The sequence below is a fragment of the Jaculus jaculus genome, chromosome 1, assembly GCF_020740685.1.
Source record: "Jaculus jaculus isolate mJacJac1 chromosome 1, mJacJac1.mat.Y.cur, whole genome shotgun sequence".
NCBI lineage: Eukaryota > Metazoa > Chordata > Mammalia > Rodentia > Dipodidae > Jaculus > Jaculus jaculus.
Genome location: NC_059102.1, coordinates 280,931,564 through 280,949,786, shown reverse-complemented (window position 1 = coordinate 280,949,786; position 18,223 = coordinate 280,931,564). Strand labels below are relative to the sequence as shown.

Here is an 18,223-nt window from a genome sequence, read left to right as displayed (position 1 = left end):
AATAATATCCTTAAAAATGAAAATAAAAATAATATAGAAGTTGCATTATATATTTGAAATATAATAGAAAAGTTGATTCTTATAGTAATATTAAGTATATTATAGTTTCAGTGGCTTATAAAAATTAAATAAATGAAGCAGAAAAACAACAAAATGCACTCTTCTATCAAAAAGCGAAGGTGTACAAAGAATTCTCAACCACAGCAGAAAAACAGGACATACTGAGAAATTCCAGCAAGCCGGAAGCCAAAAAAAAAAACTCCCCCTGCAGCACCAGTGTAGCTTAGCCCAGTGCAGCACAGAGCTGCAGGAGAAGAAGCAAGGTGAAGGGATTTTCCACTCACATCTGCCTAACGAGGTCAAGAAACCTGAAGGGGAAGACAACAGGACCAGCTGAGCAGTTGCTGAAGGACATCATGAACTGGACCAGCTGAGTACATCCAGCACAAGTCCACTCACCCTGCACAGCCTTTCCTTCCCCATCTGCCACTGCTGCAAACCACCAGAGAACTTATCCATCACACAGCATCTTACACAGCCAATCAGAACACCATACCCAGCAACTCAGGCAGCCTAACTGAATCCACAATGCAAGAGAGGGATCGAGGTAAGCACTAGGCTTTCATGAGATTGGGAAACACTACAAAAGGTAACGGGGCCTAGTTATGCAAATACAGATTCATGGGCCTGCACTAGAAGTGCTCATCGGACCTTCCATGTCAGGGCAGGTTATGTGTTACATTTGATTGATGTATTATTGGTCAATGTTACCATTCTCAAATAAACTGTATTTTGGTATTGACAGTTCTTGACTTTGATGGTTCCTGATTTATACATCCTTTTCTTTTTCTACTGTCAATTATTGGGGTCATGGTATCACTTGGCCAAAGGCTGATGTGGAACCTATTCCAGACCAGAAATTTCAGCTTCCCAGTTGAAAGGATTAGAGTGTAGGTCAACTGAAGGGAGTTTGTTAGATTAGCTGTTTGTTTTAACCCTCACTATTATATAAATATTCTGTGCTGGTTTTTTTTAAATATTTTTTGTTCTTTTTTTATTTATTTATTTGAGAGCGACAGACACAGAGAGAAAGACAGATAGAGGGAGAGAGAGAGAACTGGCACACAGGGCTTCCAGCCACTGCAAACGAACTCCAGATGCGTGCGCCCCCTTGTGCATCTGGCTAACATGGGACCTGAGGAACTGAGCCTCGAACCAGGATCCTTAGGCTTCACAGGCAAGCGCTTAACCACTAAGCCATCTCTCCAGCCCCTGTGCTGGTTTTTATTGAATGCCAATAATTTGCTCCACCAACCTATTAAATACTTGAATAGAAGGCAAATTCAACACCTAGAGTCATTTCTGCTATTACTCTAAAAGTGTAAGAGCTATACCTGGTAACTTAAACACCTACCCTGAAGATATATAAAGAGGGATTTACAAAGCTAAGAACACTGCAGATAATTAAAAATCTCAAGCATCAAATTTACTCAAGATGTAAAAAATCTCTACATTATAATACAAGAAACACCAAAAGTCAAGACAATACAATTTCACCAACATAACAAATCCATCAGAAATGACCTTCAGTGAGAAATTTAGGTGAAATGCCTGACAAAGATTTCAAAAGAAATTATTATATCTATGCTCAAAGAAGTCAAAGAAGAAATCAAAGGAATCAAAGAAGAAAACATAGTCCTGAAGGAATCCCAAGAAAACACAGGAAACCACCTTAATGAAATAAGGAGGTTAATAGAAGACATGAATAAGGAAAAAGAACTAATAAAAATACCAATCAGAAATGCTAGATGTAAAAAAAATAAATAAATAAATGCTAGATGTGAAAAAGAGAGTAAATCAAATAGAAAACTCTGTAGAAAGTCTCACCAGTAGAATGGATAAAAGAGAAGACAGAATATCTGAACTAAAAGACCAGGTGTCAGATATAATATAGTAAAATAAAGAGAAAGAAAAACTAATAGGAAGGCATGAATGGGGATTTTAAGACATTTGGGACACTGAAGAGATCAAACATAAGAATTCAGGACATAACTGAAGAATTTCACTCCAAAGCAATGGTAGGTATTTTCAACCAAATCATAGAAAATTTTCCCCAAATAGGAAGTGATGCCAGTACAGATACAGGAAGCCTTTAAAACACTAAGTGCACAAAAATCAGGAAAGAACCTCTCACCACGATGTTATAATTAAATTAATAAACACACAAACCAAAGAAAATATGTTAAAAGCAGTTAGGGAGAAAAATCAAGTCACATATACAGGCAAGCCTATCAGGACAGCCGAAGATTACTCAACACAAAGTTTAAAAGCCAGAAGGGTTGGAATGATATATTCCAAGTTCTGAAAGATAACAACAGTCAACCAAGAACCCTTTATCCAGCAAAGCTATCCATACACCCAAATTGACAGAGAAAAAAGGGCATTCCACAACAAAAACAGGCTAAAGAAATATATAAGAATTAAGCCAGCTCTACAGGAAATACTTGAAAGGATCCTCTATGCTGAAGAGAAAGTAAAACACATACATGAGGAAATAGGAAAAAACAAACCATACTCAAATAGTAGTAAATACAAAGCAAGAAGAACGGCAAGAATAAGTGCATATATTTAAATAATAACTCTTGATATCAACAGCCTCAATGCCCCAACCAAATGACACAGATCTGCAAATGATTTAAAAAGCAGAATCTTTCTATTTGCTGCCTCCAAAAAACTCACTTTTCTATAAAAGACAGACATTATATTAAGGTGAAAGGATGGAAAACAGTATTTCAAACAAATGGGCGTTGCTCTCCTAATATCTGACAGAGTAGGGTTTAATCCAACATTAGTCAGGAAACATGATGAAAGTCATTTTATGTTCTACATCACTAGCCATCAGGGAAATGCAGAATAAAACTACATTGAGATTCCATTTCACTCCTGTCAGATTGGACACCATCATGCAAACAAATGATCATAAATGTTGGCGGCGATGTGGAAAAAGAGGAACCCTTCTATGCTGCTGGTGGGAATGCAATCTGGTCCAGCCATTGTGGAAATCAGTGTGGAGGTTCCTAAAACAGCTAGCGATTGATCTACCATATGACCCAGCTATAGTACTCCTAGGCATATATCCGAAGGAATCATCTCATTTCCTTAGAAGTACGTGCTCAACCATGTTTATTGCTGCTCAATTTATAATAGCTGGGAAATGGAACCAGCCTAGATGTCCCTCAACTGATGAGTGGATAATGAAGATGTGGCACATTTATACAATGGAGTTCTACTCAGCGATAAAGAAAAATGAAGTTATGAAATTTGCAGAAAAATGGATGGACCTGGAAAGTATTATACTAAGTCAGGTAACCCAGGCCCAGAAAGCCAAGCGCCACATGTTCTCTGTTATATGCGGATCCTAGCTATAGATGATTGGGCTTCTGCGTGAGAATGAAAATACTTAGTAGCAGAGGCCAGTAAGTTAAAAAGGAGACATAAAGGGAAGAGACAGGAAGGGAGGAGGGTACTTAATAAGGTGATATTGTATATACGTAAGTACAATGATTGTGATGGGGAGGTAATATGATGGAGAATGGAATTTCAAAGGGGAAAGGTGGGGAGGGAATTACCACGGGGTATTTTTTATAATCATGGAAAATGCTAATAAAAATTAAAAAATAAAAAATTTTTAAAAAAGAAAGTCATTTTATATTGATTAAAGTAACAAAGTAACACTCCCACAGAAGGACATTATAATTCTATTTATTTATTTATTTATTTTGGTTTTTCAAGGTAGGGTCTCACTCTGGTCCAGGCTGACCTGGAGTTAACTCTGTAGCCTCAGGGTGGCCTTGAACTCATGATGATCCTCCTACCTCAGCCTCCCGAGTGCTGGGATTAAAGGCGTGCGCCACCACGCCCAGCACATTATAATTCTAAACATATATGCACCTAATAGGGGGCTCCCAATTTCAACAAACACTATTAGAACTAAGGTCACAAATTATACCAAAGATAATTGTAGTGGGTGAAGGTGATTTCATTGCCCCACTCTCATCAGTTGACAAAAAATAAACAGAAAAGCATTTGAATTAAATGAGGTCATAGAACAAATGGACCTGACAGATATTTATAGAACATTTCTTCCAAATGTTGCAGAATGCACATTCTTTTCAGCTTCACATGGAACATTCTCTAAGCTAGACCACATATTAGTCACAGAGTAAATCTAACAAACTCAAGAAAATTGAAATAATTCCTTGCATTCTATCTGACTACAATGCAATTAAACTACAAATAAACAGCAAGAAATACTATAGAGCATACATAAAATCATGGAAATTAAATATCACACTAGTAAATGATGGATAGGTCACTGAAGAAATCAAGAAGAAAATTTTAAAATAATGAGAATGCAGCATTCTAAATCCTTTGGGATACAATGAAGGCAGTCCTAAGAGTGAAATATATAGCTTTAAGTACCTGTATTAAAAAATTAGAAAGGTCATGAGAAAACAACCTAATGTTTCATTGTAAGGCCTTGGAAAAACAAAAACACGGCAAACCAAAAAATAAGTAGACAGGAAGAAATAATAATTTGGGCAGAAACTAATGAGTAGGAACCAGAAAAAAAAATCCAAAAAAAAATAATCAATGAAACCACAAGTTGGGTCTTTGGAAGGATAAACAATATTGATAAACCCTTAGCAAATCTGACCAAAATAAAGAGACAAGAAACACAAATTAACAAAATTATAGATGAACAGGCACCATTACAACAGATACCAAAGAAATTTAGAAGATCAAGTTGGGCATGGTGTTGCACACCTTTAATCCCAGCACTCGGGAGGCACAGGTAGGAGGATCACTATGAGTTCAAGGCCACCTTGAGACTACATAGTAAATTCCAGTTCACCCTGGGCCAGAGTGAGACCCTACTTCAAAAACCAAAAAGAAAGTTTGAAAATTATAAGGAGATACTTTAAGAACATATAGCCCAATAAGTTTGAAAATCTCAAAGAAATGGATGGTTTCCTAGATTTATCAAGGTAGATCAAGATGAAATAAACTACTTACATAAACCTAGAACAAGTATGGAGATCCAAGAAGTTATAAAAATAAAATATCCCACCTAATAAAAGTTGAGGCCCAGATAGATTCACTGGTGAGTTTTACCAGGCCTTCATGGAAGAACTAACACCACTGTTTCTAAAACTTTTCCATAAAATAGAAAATTAAGGGATTCTATCAAACTCCTTGAAGCCAGCATCACCATGATACCAAAATCAGACAAAGACAGAGTAAAAAACAAAAATTACAAACCCACAGCCTTAATGAACATAGATGCAAAAATTCTCAATAAAATACTGGCAAACAGAATACAAGAATATATCTAAAAGATTATTCACCCCAATCAAGTAGGCTTTAGCCCAGAGATGCAAGAATGGTTCAACATATGTAAACCAATAAATGTAATATACTATATAAATGGACTGAAGGACAAAAATCACATGATTATTTCAATAGATACAGAATAGGCACTCAACAAAATCCAATATCCTTTCATGGAAAAAGCCCTATAGAAACTGGGAATAGAAAGAACATATCTCAAGATAATATAGGCTACTTATGACAAACATACAGCCAACATAATAATAAATGGGTAAAATTTTGAAACTTTTCCACTGAAATCAGAAACAAGACAAGGGTGTCCACTGTCCCCACTTTTTATTTAATATAGTATTGTCAGTCTTGACTATAGCAATAAAGACAAGAGACACTCATAAATAGGATACAAATTGTTAAGGAAGAGATCATATTATTATTAATTGTAGATGATATGATTCTATACACAAAGGACCCTAAAGACTCTACCAGTGGGCAGGAAGGATGGCTTAGCGGTTAAGGCACTTGCCTACAAAGCCAAAGGACCTAGGTTCAATTCTCCAGGGCCCATGTAAGCCAGATACACAAGGTGGCTCATGCATACAAAGTTTGTAGAAGCTGGAGGCCTAGGCGCACCCATTCTCCCTCATTTTATCTTCTGCTTTCTTTCTCTCTCTCTGTCTCTCATTTTCTCACTCACTCACACATATAAATAAATAAAATATTTTTTAAAAAGACTCTACCAGCAGACTAACAGATCTAACAAACCCTTTTAGCAATGTAGCATGATACAAAATAAACACAGAAATCAGTAGTCTTCCTATATAATAAAAACAAACATGCTGACGTTGAAGTCAGAGAATCACTCCCATTCACAATTGCCTCAAAAAATAAATAATGAAAGAATCTTGGAATAAAACTAACCAAGGAAGTGAAGGATCTCTACAATGAAAACCATAAAACATTCGAGAGAGAGATTGCTGAAGACATTACAAAATGGAAAGATATCCCACACTCTTGGATTAGAAGAATCAATATTGTGAAAATGTCAATCTTACCAAAAGCAATCTGCATATTTAACGCATTCCTCATCAAAATTCCAATGGTATTCTTCACAAAAACAGGGGAAAAATCCTAAAATTCAATTGGAAGCACAAAAAACCTCCACTAGCCAAAATAATTTTGACCAAAAAAATAAGGCTGGCAGTATCATCATACCTGCTTTTAACCTATATTACAGAGCCACAGTAACAAAAATAGCACGGTACTGGCAAAAAGACAGACACATAGATCAATGGAACAGAACAAGAACCCAGATGTAAGTTCAGGCAGCTACAGCCAACTGATCTTCAAACAAAATGCCAAAAATACTCATTGGGGGAAAAGACAGCCTCTTCAACAAATGGTGCTGGGAAAACTGGATATCTATAAATAGAAGGATGGAAATAGATCCTTATCTCTCTCCAGGTACAAGAATTAAGTCCAAATGGATCACATCTGAAACTCTGAAACTGCTACAGCAAAAAGTAGGGTTAACCTTTCAATATATTGGTATAGGCAACTACTTTCTGAATATAACCCCAGTTGCTCAGGAACTAACACCATTAATCAACCACTGCTACCACAAATGACAAAGCTTTGTACAGGAACAGAAACTGTGAATAGAGCAAAGAGGCAACCTATAGAATAGAAGAAAATCTTCTTCAGCTATACACCTGACAGAGGATTAAAATCCAGGATATACAAAGAACTCAAAAAGCTAAATAGCAGGAAATCAAGCAACTCAATAAAAATTGGGCTATGGAACTAAATACAGAGTTCTCAAAAAGAAGAAATACAGATGGCCTATAAACATCTTTACCCATCAGGGAAATGCAAATTATAACTAATTTGAGATTCCATCTCACACCCGTTAGAATAGCTATTATCAAGAAATCAAATGACAAGAAATGCTGACTAGGATGTGGAAAAAGAGGAACTTTTCTCCACTGTTGGTGGGAGTGTAAACTGGTACAGCCATTGTGGATAGAGTTTCCTGAGAGGTCTAAGAAATAGATTGACCATATGACCCAGCTATACCTATCCTTGGCATATATCCTAATAACACATCTCACTGCCTTAGAGATTCTTGCATATCTATGTTTATCACTGCTCTATTCACAATAGCTGGAAAATGGAGCCAATCTAGATGTCTCTCAACTGATAAGTGGATAAAAATCAGGTGGTAACTTTATACAATGGAGTTCTATGCAGCAGTAAAAAAAAAAAAAAAAAAAAAGAATTTTGCAGGGAAATAGATAGACCTGGAAAGGATTATACTTAGTGAGGTAACCCAGCCCCAGAAAGCCAAGCGCCACATCTCTCTCACATGTGGATCCTAGATACAAATGTTTGGACTTGTATGTGAGGTGGATTAAAACTTGGTAGCAGAGGCCAATAAACTAGAAAGGGGCTATAAGAGAGGGAGAAGGGGACAGGACTTAAGGGAAAGGTATTATATATATGTAAGTAGAACAGATTACTGGGGTTAGAAATGCCTAAGTGGGGCTGGAGAGATGGCTTAGCAGTAAGTGCTTGCCTGTGAAGCCTAAGGACCCCAATTCAAGGCTCGATTTCCCAGTACCCACTTTAGCCAGATGCATAAGGGGGTGCATGCATCTGGAGTTCCTTTGCAGTGGCTGGAGGCCCTGGCACACCCATCCTCTCTTTCTCTCTCTATCTGCCTCTTTCTCTGTCTGTCACTCTCAAATAAATAAATAAAGTAGCAAAAAATATTTAAAAAAAAAAGAAATGCCTAAGTGATATCAAGGGAAAAGATGTAGTAAAGGAAGGGCGGAGATGGGATTAATCGAAATCTAAGAGGGTATGAATAAGTCGTATGGATACCTATTTTTCTGCACAATAATGCATCCAGAAGACATAGATTTAACTAGAAAATTTCCAGTGCCAGGGATGGAACACTTTGCTGTAAGTTGTTAGCCAGGGAGGCACCTGATGCCCCCAAAACATTACAGGCCATTGCCAAGGCTCTTGGTTTCCCACCAGTAATAGGTGGTCTGGTAGCTTGATAAACATGGGTGTTGTGAATGCTAGCTTCTCAGCTGATGGAGATTTGTGAACTAACGCCTCCTGGAGGTAGTGTATTGTTGAGGACGGGCTTATGGGTATTATAGCCAGTTTCCCCTTGCCAGTGTTTGGCACACTCTCCTGTTGCATCAATAAACACTGAACATTTACCTTATGCTGAAAAATCTAAATATTCCATTTATATGTGTATGTTTCTTTACTCTTAAGCAATCTTAGCTAAAACTGCCATTTATCTCACATTACATGTGAAGGAACCAAGTCAAAGAGAGCTTACCATTAAAGGAGGGATAGAAAGGTACCAGTATTTTTCAAAAATATCCTCATATTTATTCATTTCTAATATTTTCCTAAACAGAGAAGTTGATATTTCACTCACATAGCTCACTTCCTCATTTTCTTTAGATTTCTGCTTGAATTCTACCACTTTATAAAGATGTTCCATCCCCAAATACTTTTATATAAAATAGAAATCTTTCCCCACCTTCAGTCCTGCACAACAGTTCTTTATCCTTCACCCTTTGGTCCTTCCCACCCTATTACAAAAAGCTACTTATTTTCTTAGCCTTTTATTTATTTTATGCCAATTGCAATATAAGAACCCAAATTGATGAATTTACAATGGAAGATACCTGGATAAAAGTACTTTGCATAAATATTTGTTGTATGAATTAGTTCTGTAAAACAGGCCTATAGACAGATTATACAAAAAAAAAACCTCTATAGAAACATCATTTGCAATCTTGAAAATGCCATGTTTAAAAATGAGGAGGAAGAACAGGAAGGGAATAGTAATTTGCAAACTGCAGAAGAATGAACATGTAAAAGTACCAAATGACTCAGATTTCTCAAAACCTCTTTAATGTCTATAATGAAAAACAAATAATACTTGGGCCACCAACTTGTACTCTCTGATATTGCCTCCTCACATCTGTGAACACACTCCTATAAAATAATATATTCACAATGCATAATGTATATTTTCAAATTAGAGGAAAGTAAATATATCAATGTTAAATATTCAAATTCTCAAATTTGTATTAATAAAACTTTAAGATAATAGAAATAACTCAAAGCATGAAATCAAGAGACTCAGTTCCATACTCCTATCTCAAATTAATTGCTTGGCCTTAAGGTAACTACTTAACTTCTTATATAATACTTTTCTTATAACTAGACACTAACTACATTCTAAGAGAAATACTAAAACTGATTCCTCTAAGTTCTACAACAGGAAAAAAATATTAAAATTATAGTTTACTTTTTATAAAGCTAACAAATTTGTGGGGAAACTAATAAAATATTTAAAAATTGTTTTTAATATCTCATAGTTATTCAAATTTTCATTTAACCCCTTAAAGTTAAAAATATTATATTTAATAGAGAAAAAAATGAGGAAATCTAGCAGAGTACTTCTGAATATTTTTTGTATGACCTAAGGAAAACCTTTCTGTTCTTGATGTCTTTACCACAGTAATGAAGATGTTTCCAAAGAGCATTTTAGACTGTGCCATAAAACCTGTGATTTATAAGAAAAAAAATGCTACTTAGACTTTTAAGTTATTATCAGTGTGAAGAGCTCCTCCAAATCAGAACTATTATATAATCTACTCCCAAATCACTACTAGGCAACAAGAATGAATCTACCTATTACCAGGTTAGGATAGCAGCTATTATTATGGTCCCTTGATTTTTATCAAGTAGCACCAGTGGAAAAAGCTACAAGTGAATAATAAAGATTTCATAATAGCTCTTAAGAATTCTTTATGCGATAGAAGGCACTAAAATGAACTCTAGAGAGTTACAAGGGGGGAAAAATCTCTCATCTTCTGATAAGAAAAAATAATTAACCTGACTTAATGCATCTGAGAAAGACTGCTATAAATCAGACTTTTATATTTCAAGAGCCAGATTAAAACCATATATTAAAAAAATATGTAGATATTGTCTTTTAAGTACACATAGCACATTTCTAAACCTGCAAGCGTTTTTAGGTCTTTTGTGAAACACTCAATACATGCTACTTAAAAGGAAAAGTGTGAAGTACTTACAGTGCTTAATTTGCTGGAGGTAATAATGACACGCCTTTCGTGCAGCATACTGGCGTACAGTTGCAGCATGTTGTTCACATCCACAGCAACAAAATACTCTGTGAGGTTTCTCTATACAATTTAAAAGCTTGTGTTACAGCTCCCACAAATACCAGAGAAAACATTTTATACTTCTAAAAAAGTCTAAAAAGTTCAGACAATGTTATTAAAAGCAGCATTGATTAAAATAATTAAATGTAATACTATTATGTTGCCCTATGAAACATGCAATACTCTATTATCCTACTCTACAAAAGTGTGCCACAGAGATCCCATATTTTCCAATCTCCTCCCCACATACAAATTATCTGAAAATAAGCTGACTTCTCAATCTCAAACCCACACCTACTGAATTATGATCTTTAGACCATTGCCCAATGAAACTAACATTTAAACAAATGCTGCTGAATCTTACATACACTAAGGTTTAATTAAAAAAAAAAAAAACATCATTCTTAACAAAGACATTTGATTTTCTCCAAGAAATTCCTGCCATTGTCTCCACAGGTATGTCACTGAAACACAAGGCACCTAAAAGAAGAGGTGGCCTTATAAATTCTATTGCTTCTTTAGTGAAGAAAATCATGTTTATACCCATAACAGGCTTGTTTTACACAACTGTAATTAAATATAATATGGTGATGTCCTGATATTATCCTTGGTTTAACATTCTTGTAAAGAGTTCCCCTACCAAAAAAAATAAAAAATAAAAATAAATGAGATTTTTGTTAAGCACTCCTCAATAGTGGTTTCCAACTTTTTGTAATCAAGTATAAACATTTCAAAAGGCAAACCCATGAAGAAAGTGGATAAGATATGATAGTATACTGAGCTATAGGGCCAAACAGATATTGGTTGGAAAGGCTCAGACATTTAACTGAGCAGGGAAATCTTCAGTTGTGAAAAGGCCAAAATTTTACTAAGACAAATTGGCAATCAAGGCACAATGTACCAATATCACTTATAAATCTCAGTGATAGATGTTTAATCTAGTGTGGAGAGGTTCATTTTCTATTTTCTCTGACACCTACCTCACCTTACAAAATTCAACTCCATAGTAAATTTACTTTTATTACATTCAGTATAACTATTTCCACATAATTAAAAAATAGTTCATTTTAGGCAGGGAATTATTTCTCAGAAAAAAATGTGTAAGGTTTATCTTCTGTTTTACTCCCTTAAAATGGGCATTCTGAAACTAAGATATTTCAATGGAAATGCAAAAATATGTATTTTTATTCTCATTGGCGATTTTTCATTAGAGTGTTTATTTCATTAAAATTTTGAAAAGAACAATCTTTAAAATGAAACTATTAGGTATTTGTTAGCAAGTATAAGAGAAAAGTAAGTAGTACAGCAGAAGGCAGTAATTTCCATTTTGTATTGGGGGCTATAATGAATTGGGGGCTATAATGAAGGTGGCTTGGGCATCTGAGCCAAAGCAAGGTCAGTTATCCTTCTCAAATTTCCAACCATGGACAGTGATAAAAATTCAGGTCTACTGTAAGATACAAGAGCATTTATGGTCCATGTCAAGCCCACCTTATGAGAGTAAGTTGATGCAAAGGCTTTTGACAAGGTTATCTGAAAACCTTTTGAAGGGTTTCATACTATTCATCCATACTAAAAATAGTCTTGATTGGATAGCCATGATATGATCCTAGAAATTAATGTTTTCTCTTCTTGGATACCATTCACAATCCACAAGATTCTGAAGTAAGTGGAAATACCTGAAAGTAATTCCTCCTATTGATGTTTAATTTGCTTTTGAAATATTTTTTCCTGAATAATTTTAATGTTGTAAGGAAAACTGAAAACAATTTGTGAGAATATTTCCTTTTTATGCAATTATCAGAAGGCATAAATGTTTGTTACTTACACATATCCATGTAAAATTTCCTAGAAAATATTGCCCTGGGATAACTATTGAGACATTAAAGACTATCTACAGTGGCTATAATTAGGAATCAAAGTAAAATTTAAAATTTTACAAGTTTTATAATATCCTTCATGCCCTATAGAATATCGATTGCTTTAAACCGAAGCAAGGAAATCACGTCAGTGTACCTGGACTACGCACAAGTTTCAGAGTTCTAGACAATCAGATTAAAATCAATAGTTCACTAACTTATGTGTGAGAAGACAAGCCAAGGGCTGGCATTATTATCCATTCATGGAAGCTGCCTCAAGACAATTACTTAAACTAAGACAAGGAAGCTAGAGACCAGATTGATGTATGTGATCCTACTGAATTACTCCTAATGTCATTTTTCTTATCAAGAGAGACAGTAAAGAAGGTATAATAAGTCAGATAAAGAGGAAAAGATAACACTTTTATTTTTTTCATTATTTCTTGCACATATACAATTATAATGTATACTATTTTTCTCTTAAGAAACAGTGAGACACAAGTAAAAATCCTTATGTATATAGAGTAAATAAAAGTAGAAAACATAAACTTACACTCTCTGGTATTGTTGGGAGTCCAGTTTGGTCAGGGGCAATGAAGTAGGAATGCTAATTAGCAGAAATAAAGCACATAAAAAATAAAGAATTGAAATTTGGTATAACATATAATTTAGAATCAAAATAAGAAAAATAACTAAATTATGAGTGCTATACACTTACACTCTGTACTTACTAATTGTGAAACAATTAAATTAGATAGTAAATGGATTAAGATTTAATAGCTTTCTCATACAAGAAATTAAGTAATCATTAAAAAATACCTGATAAAAATTTAACAGAAATAGAATAAGAATCCTGAGAAAATCTTAAGGTAAAAAAGTATATTACTAGCTAGGTGTGGTGGCACATGCCTTTAATCCCAGACCTCAGGAGGCAGAGGTAGGAAGATCACTGTGAGTTTAAGGCCACCCTGAGAATACATAGTGAATTCCAGGTCAGCCTGGGATAGAGTGAGACCCTACCTCAAAAAAAAAGGGGGGGTCTAGTACCAAAATTTGAATCACACATATACATATTGCCAGATTACATATATGACAACATATTATATACATAGATATGTACAGATATATATATGTATGTATGTATATATGTGTGTGTATATATATATATATATATATATATATATGTATATATATATATACACACACATACATATATACACACACACACTTTTTTTGAATATATGTTCTTAACAGATTTAGGTGGATTGGAAAAAAGCTTCCTAACTCATTCAAGAGAGTGAAATTGTATTGATTCTAGGGTGTCTATGATAAATTACAATAAATTTAATTTGGAAGCACCAAAAAGAATATTATTTAGAAATGACAAAATCTCATTCAAAAAAATTTTTAAACTTAAAAAGTTACTTATTCAAATCAATAAATATTAAGAAATATTAACTTCCCCAATAAGCAAATCACTAGAATATTTATGTAAAAATTGTTTGTTACATACTATCATGTTTCCCAAACATGTTCATATATTTTATCTCCCAAAGTCAAAGTACAACCTAATCATTACTTTTTAAAACTTTTCTGTTCATATTAATTTCTACGATTTAGTTTTATCTTAATTATGTAAAATATATTTAATACTAATTTAGTAACTAAAATTTTGAATTGAAACTTTTGGCCAGCTTTTGAGTGGAGTTGAACAAGTCAGAATAAATCTAGTTCACACAATCATAATACATCTTTTTCCAGAGTGGAAAAATGATGTGGAATAAGCCACAATATAATCATGTGACAAAAAGTCACAAAACTTTCATGCTGTGACCATACCTTAACATGTTACATAGTTAGAGAAAATGTACACTTCTGGGTGTTTTGTTAATTATATTTACTTGGGTAAGCTTTTCATGGTACTAGACCTTATAAAAATACCAAAAAATATAAACAGAAAATATATTTTCCATGATTATTGTTAAATAGCTTGCCATTTCTCAAAGAAACAATAAAAATTTAAAGGCAGAGTGAAAGAAGTAAATTTTTCCAATATAACAGTGATTTTTGTTTTTTGTTTTAAGAAGCCAATGTCCTTTTCACTCACCGGTATTAGTGAGGGTTGATCTTTCAGAACTTGCTCACTGGCAATAAATATTTCTTGGTTCTTACAACATATAAGAAAATATGAGCATTTTATTTTCAAGGGGGAAGCTTACACAAAAATCTCCTATATATTTGAGACAAATTTATGCTACATTATCCACTAAAATACATTTATTTTAAATACTTTAAAATTCAGACTTGCTAATTTTATGCTAGAAAAGTGCAAAAGAAAGTTTGCATCATAAATACAAAATTCACTGGACATTTAATGACGTTAAAATTGGTTTAAAAATTCATATTAAGACTGAGAAAATAGCTCAGTCAACAAATTGCCTGACAAGCACTCAAGAAGACCTGAGTTTAATCACCAGAGGCCACACTTTAAAAAGCCAGGAAAGGCTGTGTCCAATTGTAATCCTAGAGCTGGAAAGAAGGAGTCAGGCAAATCGCCAGGGTTCACTGTCCAGCCAGTTTGGCCAACTTGAGTACTTACAGGCAAGTGAGAGCCTTCTCAACAAAGATGGGTGTGCCCCAGCACACATGGACATACTTATGACTATGCACACACAAAAACTCACATAACATCTTTGATAGTCTAATAACCTTAATCACTTGTAAAAACATGTATTTCAGTCCCAAAATTGCCAATCATTAATAGCACAGAACTGTGGTCACATTACTTTAATAATTTGTTGAAAGCAACTGAAATTGTTAATGAACCTCACACTAAAGTAAACAACTGACTTTATAAGTACTTTAGATATTATAGCTTGAAAATTGATCATAGACCATTAAGTCAAAAGTCTAGGGCTGGAGGGATTGCTTAGTGGTTAAGGTGTTTGCCTGCATAGCCAAATGAAGCAGGCTCGATTCCCCAGAACCCACATAAGCCAGATGCCCAAGATGGCACATGCATCTGGAGTTCGTTTGCAGTGGCTGGAGACCCTGGTGCGCTGATTCTGTCTGTCTGTCTGTCTGTCTGTCTGTGTCTCCCTCTCTCTCTGTCTCTCTGTCTCAAATAAATAAATAAATAAAAACTTTTTAAAAAGCATACACATATAAAAATGTCTAACTAGAAAGTGGGCATGTATAAAAATGTTCAAGCGTAGCAGTTATTAGGGAAATGCATATAAGAACAGTATGTTATTGTTTCAATCCAGTAAAATGGTTATTATCAAAAAGACAAAAATAAACAAGTACTGAAAGGATATAAAGAAAGAGGAACTCTTATCTTATTGATGGGAATGTAATTTACATAACCATTATGGAAAACACTATAGAGGTAGATCAAAAAATTTATAACAGAATTAACCTATGACCCAGAATTCCCATTCCAGATACATATTCATATATTCAAAGGAAGGGTCATCATTTTGTAGGAATTCCCATGATTACTATAGTGACAACTACACTCTCATGTTTACTGAAGCACTATGCCGGAATGTATCTCAGTGGTACAGGGCTTTCAAAGTATATATAAGACTCTGGGTTCAAGCTTCAGTACTAAAACCATGATGATAAATTGAATGTGTATATTTTTGCTTTTATTAATACTGACAACAGCTGCCGCCATTATTTAAGTACCCATACATCTTTAAAAAGTATTTAAATTATTTTATAAGCATATTACTGTGTTTCAAGGCTGAAGAAATGGCAAGGTGATTAAAGGCACTTGCTTGCAAAGTCTGACTGCCAGATTTAATTTTCCAGTACCCACATAAAGCCAGATGTACAAAGTGGTGCATCTATATAGAATAGTTTGCCATGGCAGGAGGCCCTGTCACTCCCATAATCTCATTCTCTCTTTCCATAATCTCATTCTCTCTTTTTCCCTCTCTCAAATACATAAATATATTTTTAAAACATATAGTAGTTTCAAAAACTGATATTTCCAAAGAATGTGCAGGAGCCACTGTGCATTTGGCTTTATGTGGGTATTGGAGAATTGAATCTGGCAGTCAGACTTTGTAAGCAAGTACCTTTAACCACTGAGCCATTTCTCCAGCCTTGGTATTTTCTTTTTAAAAATCTGAGACTCCTCTGCTGTTGTTGACTTTCTCAGCCTTTCTACTGGATGTTCTTGGTGTCAACTGAACCACAAGTCTGAGCTTTTCCTAAACCATTCTTTCCTCAGATTATTCTATAATATATATACTTTTTAAAATTTATTTATTTATTTATTTGAGAGCGACAGACACAGAGAGAAAGACAGATAGAGGGAGAGAGAGGGAATGGGTGCGCCAGGGCTTCCAGCCTCTGCAAATGAACTCCAGATGCGTGTGCCCCCTTGTGCATCTGGCTAATGTGGAACCTGGGGAACCGAGCCTCAAACTGGGGTCCTTAGGCTTCACAGGCAAGCACTTAACCGCTAAGCCATCTCTCCAGCCCAATATATATACTTTTTACTATAATCTGGTGACACTAACCATATTTACTTGAACAGTGTGCAGCAAAAGGACGCAGGAAGAAGGCAGGAGATCACAGGAAGGAAAGTATACATTCAATTATTTGGGAAAACTTCATGAGAAAGAACTGAACTGATTTTTAAAGCCATACAGTCTGCAAAGACTGGAACAGACAAAAAGCATGATGCTCATTCTATATGCCAAATGGAACAGTAGGACCAGAATAGAGAGTTGACTGAAGATAATGTGGGGGAAAAAGAAAGATAAAAAATCCTTATAGGGCTGGAGAGATGGCTTAGCAGTTAAGGCACTTCCCTGAAAAGCCAAAGGATCCAGGTTTGACTCCCCAGTACCCACATAAGCCAACCGCACAAGGTGGCTCATGTGTCTGGAGTTAATTTGCAATGGCAAAATGCCCTGGCGCACCCATTCATTTTCTTTTTCTCTCTTTCACTCTTTCTTCTCTCTCCCTCCCTCCCTCCCTCCCTCCCTTCCTCTCTCTCTCTCTCTCTCTCTCTCTCTCCTTTTTCTTTCTCAAATAAATAAATGTTTTTAAATTTCTTATAATGAGGACTTACAGACAGGTATGTTAAGGACTTAGAAAGTCAAGGCAGGAAACTGTAAGTCTAAGGCCAGTGAGGATTAAATAATTATTTTAATCCCAGCCTGCACAACTTAGCAAAACCTTGTGTTAAAATAAAAATGTACAAAGGAACAGAAAGAGAGCTCAGTGGAGGAAAGTGACTGCCAAAATATTGAAAACCCTTGGGTCCAGGCTAGCAATGTAATAATAATAATAATAATAAACAAATTTAAAAAAATAAGCATGGAATTAGAAGAGTTTTGTAGGAAGTCTCACCTAGCAGCCTTTTGAAGAAAAATCTATAAGGAGAATATCAAAGTGCTGAGAACCTGAAGAAGCATTTAAACAGTGGAAGGATAATGAATGGAATAGTGTAAGAGAAGCTATCATTAAAGAACACTGTGGGGTTATTTAGGCAAGAAGGTATGTGAGTGTGAACAAGTACCTAGCACTCAAAAATGGACAAAATCTACTATTCATAAACATTTCAAATGACATATTACATAGCTTTTCTTGAATCATTAAGATTTCACTTATTATTAGGATAGAAAATAAATTTGGAAGAAACAAAATTTACATATAATTTAACCTATTTTGTACCAAAGACATTAATGAAGCATACATATGCCACCGCGAACAAACATCTACCAAATAAAAGTG

General features: G+C 34.8%; 1 protein-coding gene across 3 annotated transcripts in view; it reads right to left on the bottom strand.

Annotated features, from left to right (window-relative positions):
* The window catches only part of Dennd1b (DENN domain containing 1B), a 265,313-nt gene that overhangs the window by 122,200 nt on the left and 124,890 nt on the right, over window positions 1-18,223 (bottom strand). For 2 of the 3 annotated variants that reach the window (XM_045141132.1, XM_045141130.1), the window contains exons 8-10: window positions 14,577-14,636; window positions 13,023-13,076; window positions 10,521-10,631 (exon numbers count right to left, since the gene is read on the bottom strand). In XM_045141132.1, the coding sequence (XP_044997067.1) occupies window positions 10,521-10,631; window positions 13,023-13,076; window positions 14,577-14,636 (225 nt within the window). The remainder of the gene's footprint in view (window positions 1-10,520; window positions 10,632-13,022; window positions 13,077-14,576; window positions 14,637-18,223) is intronic. The other variant, XM_045141131.1, reaches the window with a different exon arrangement.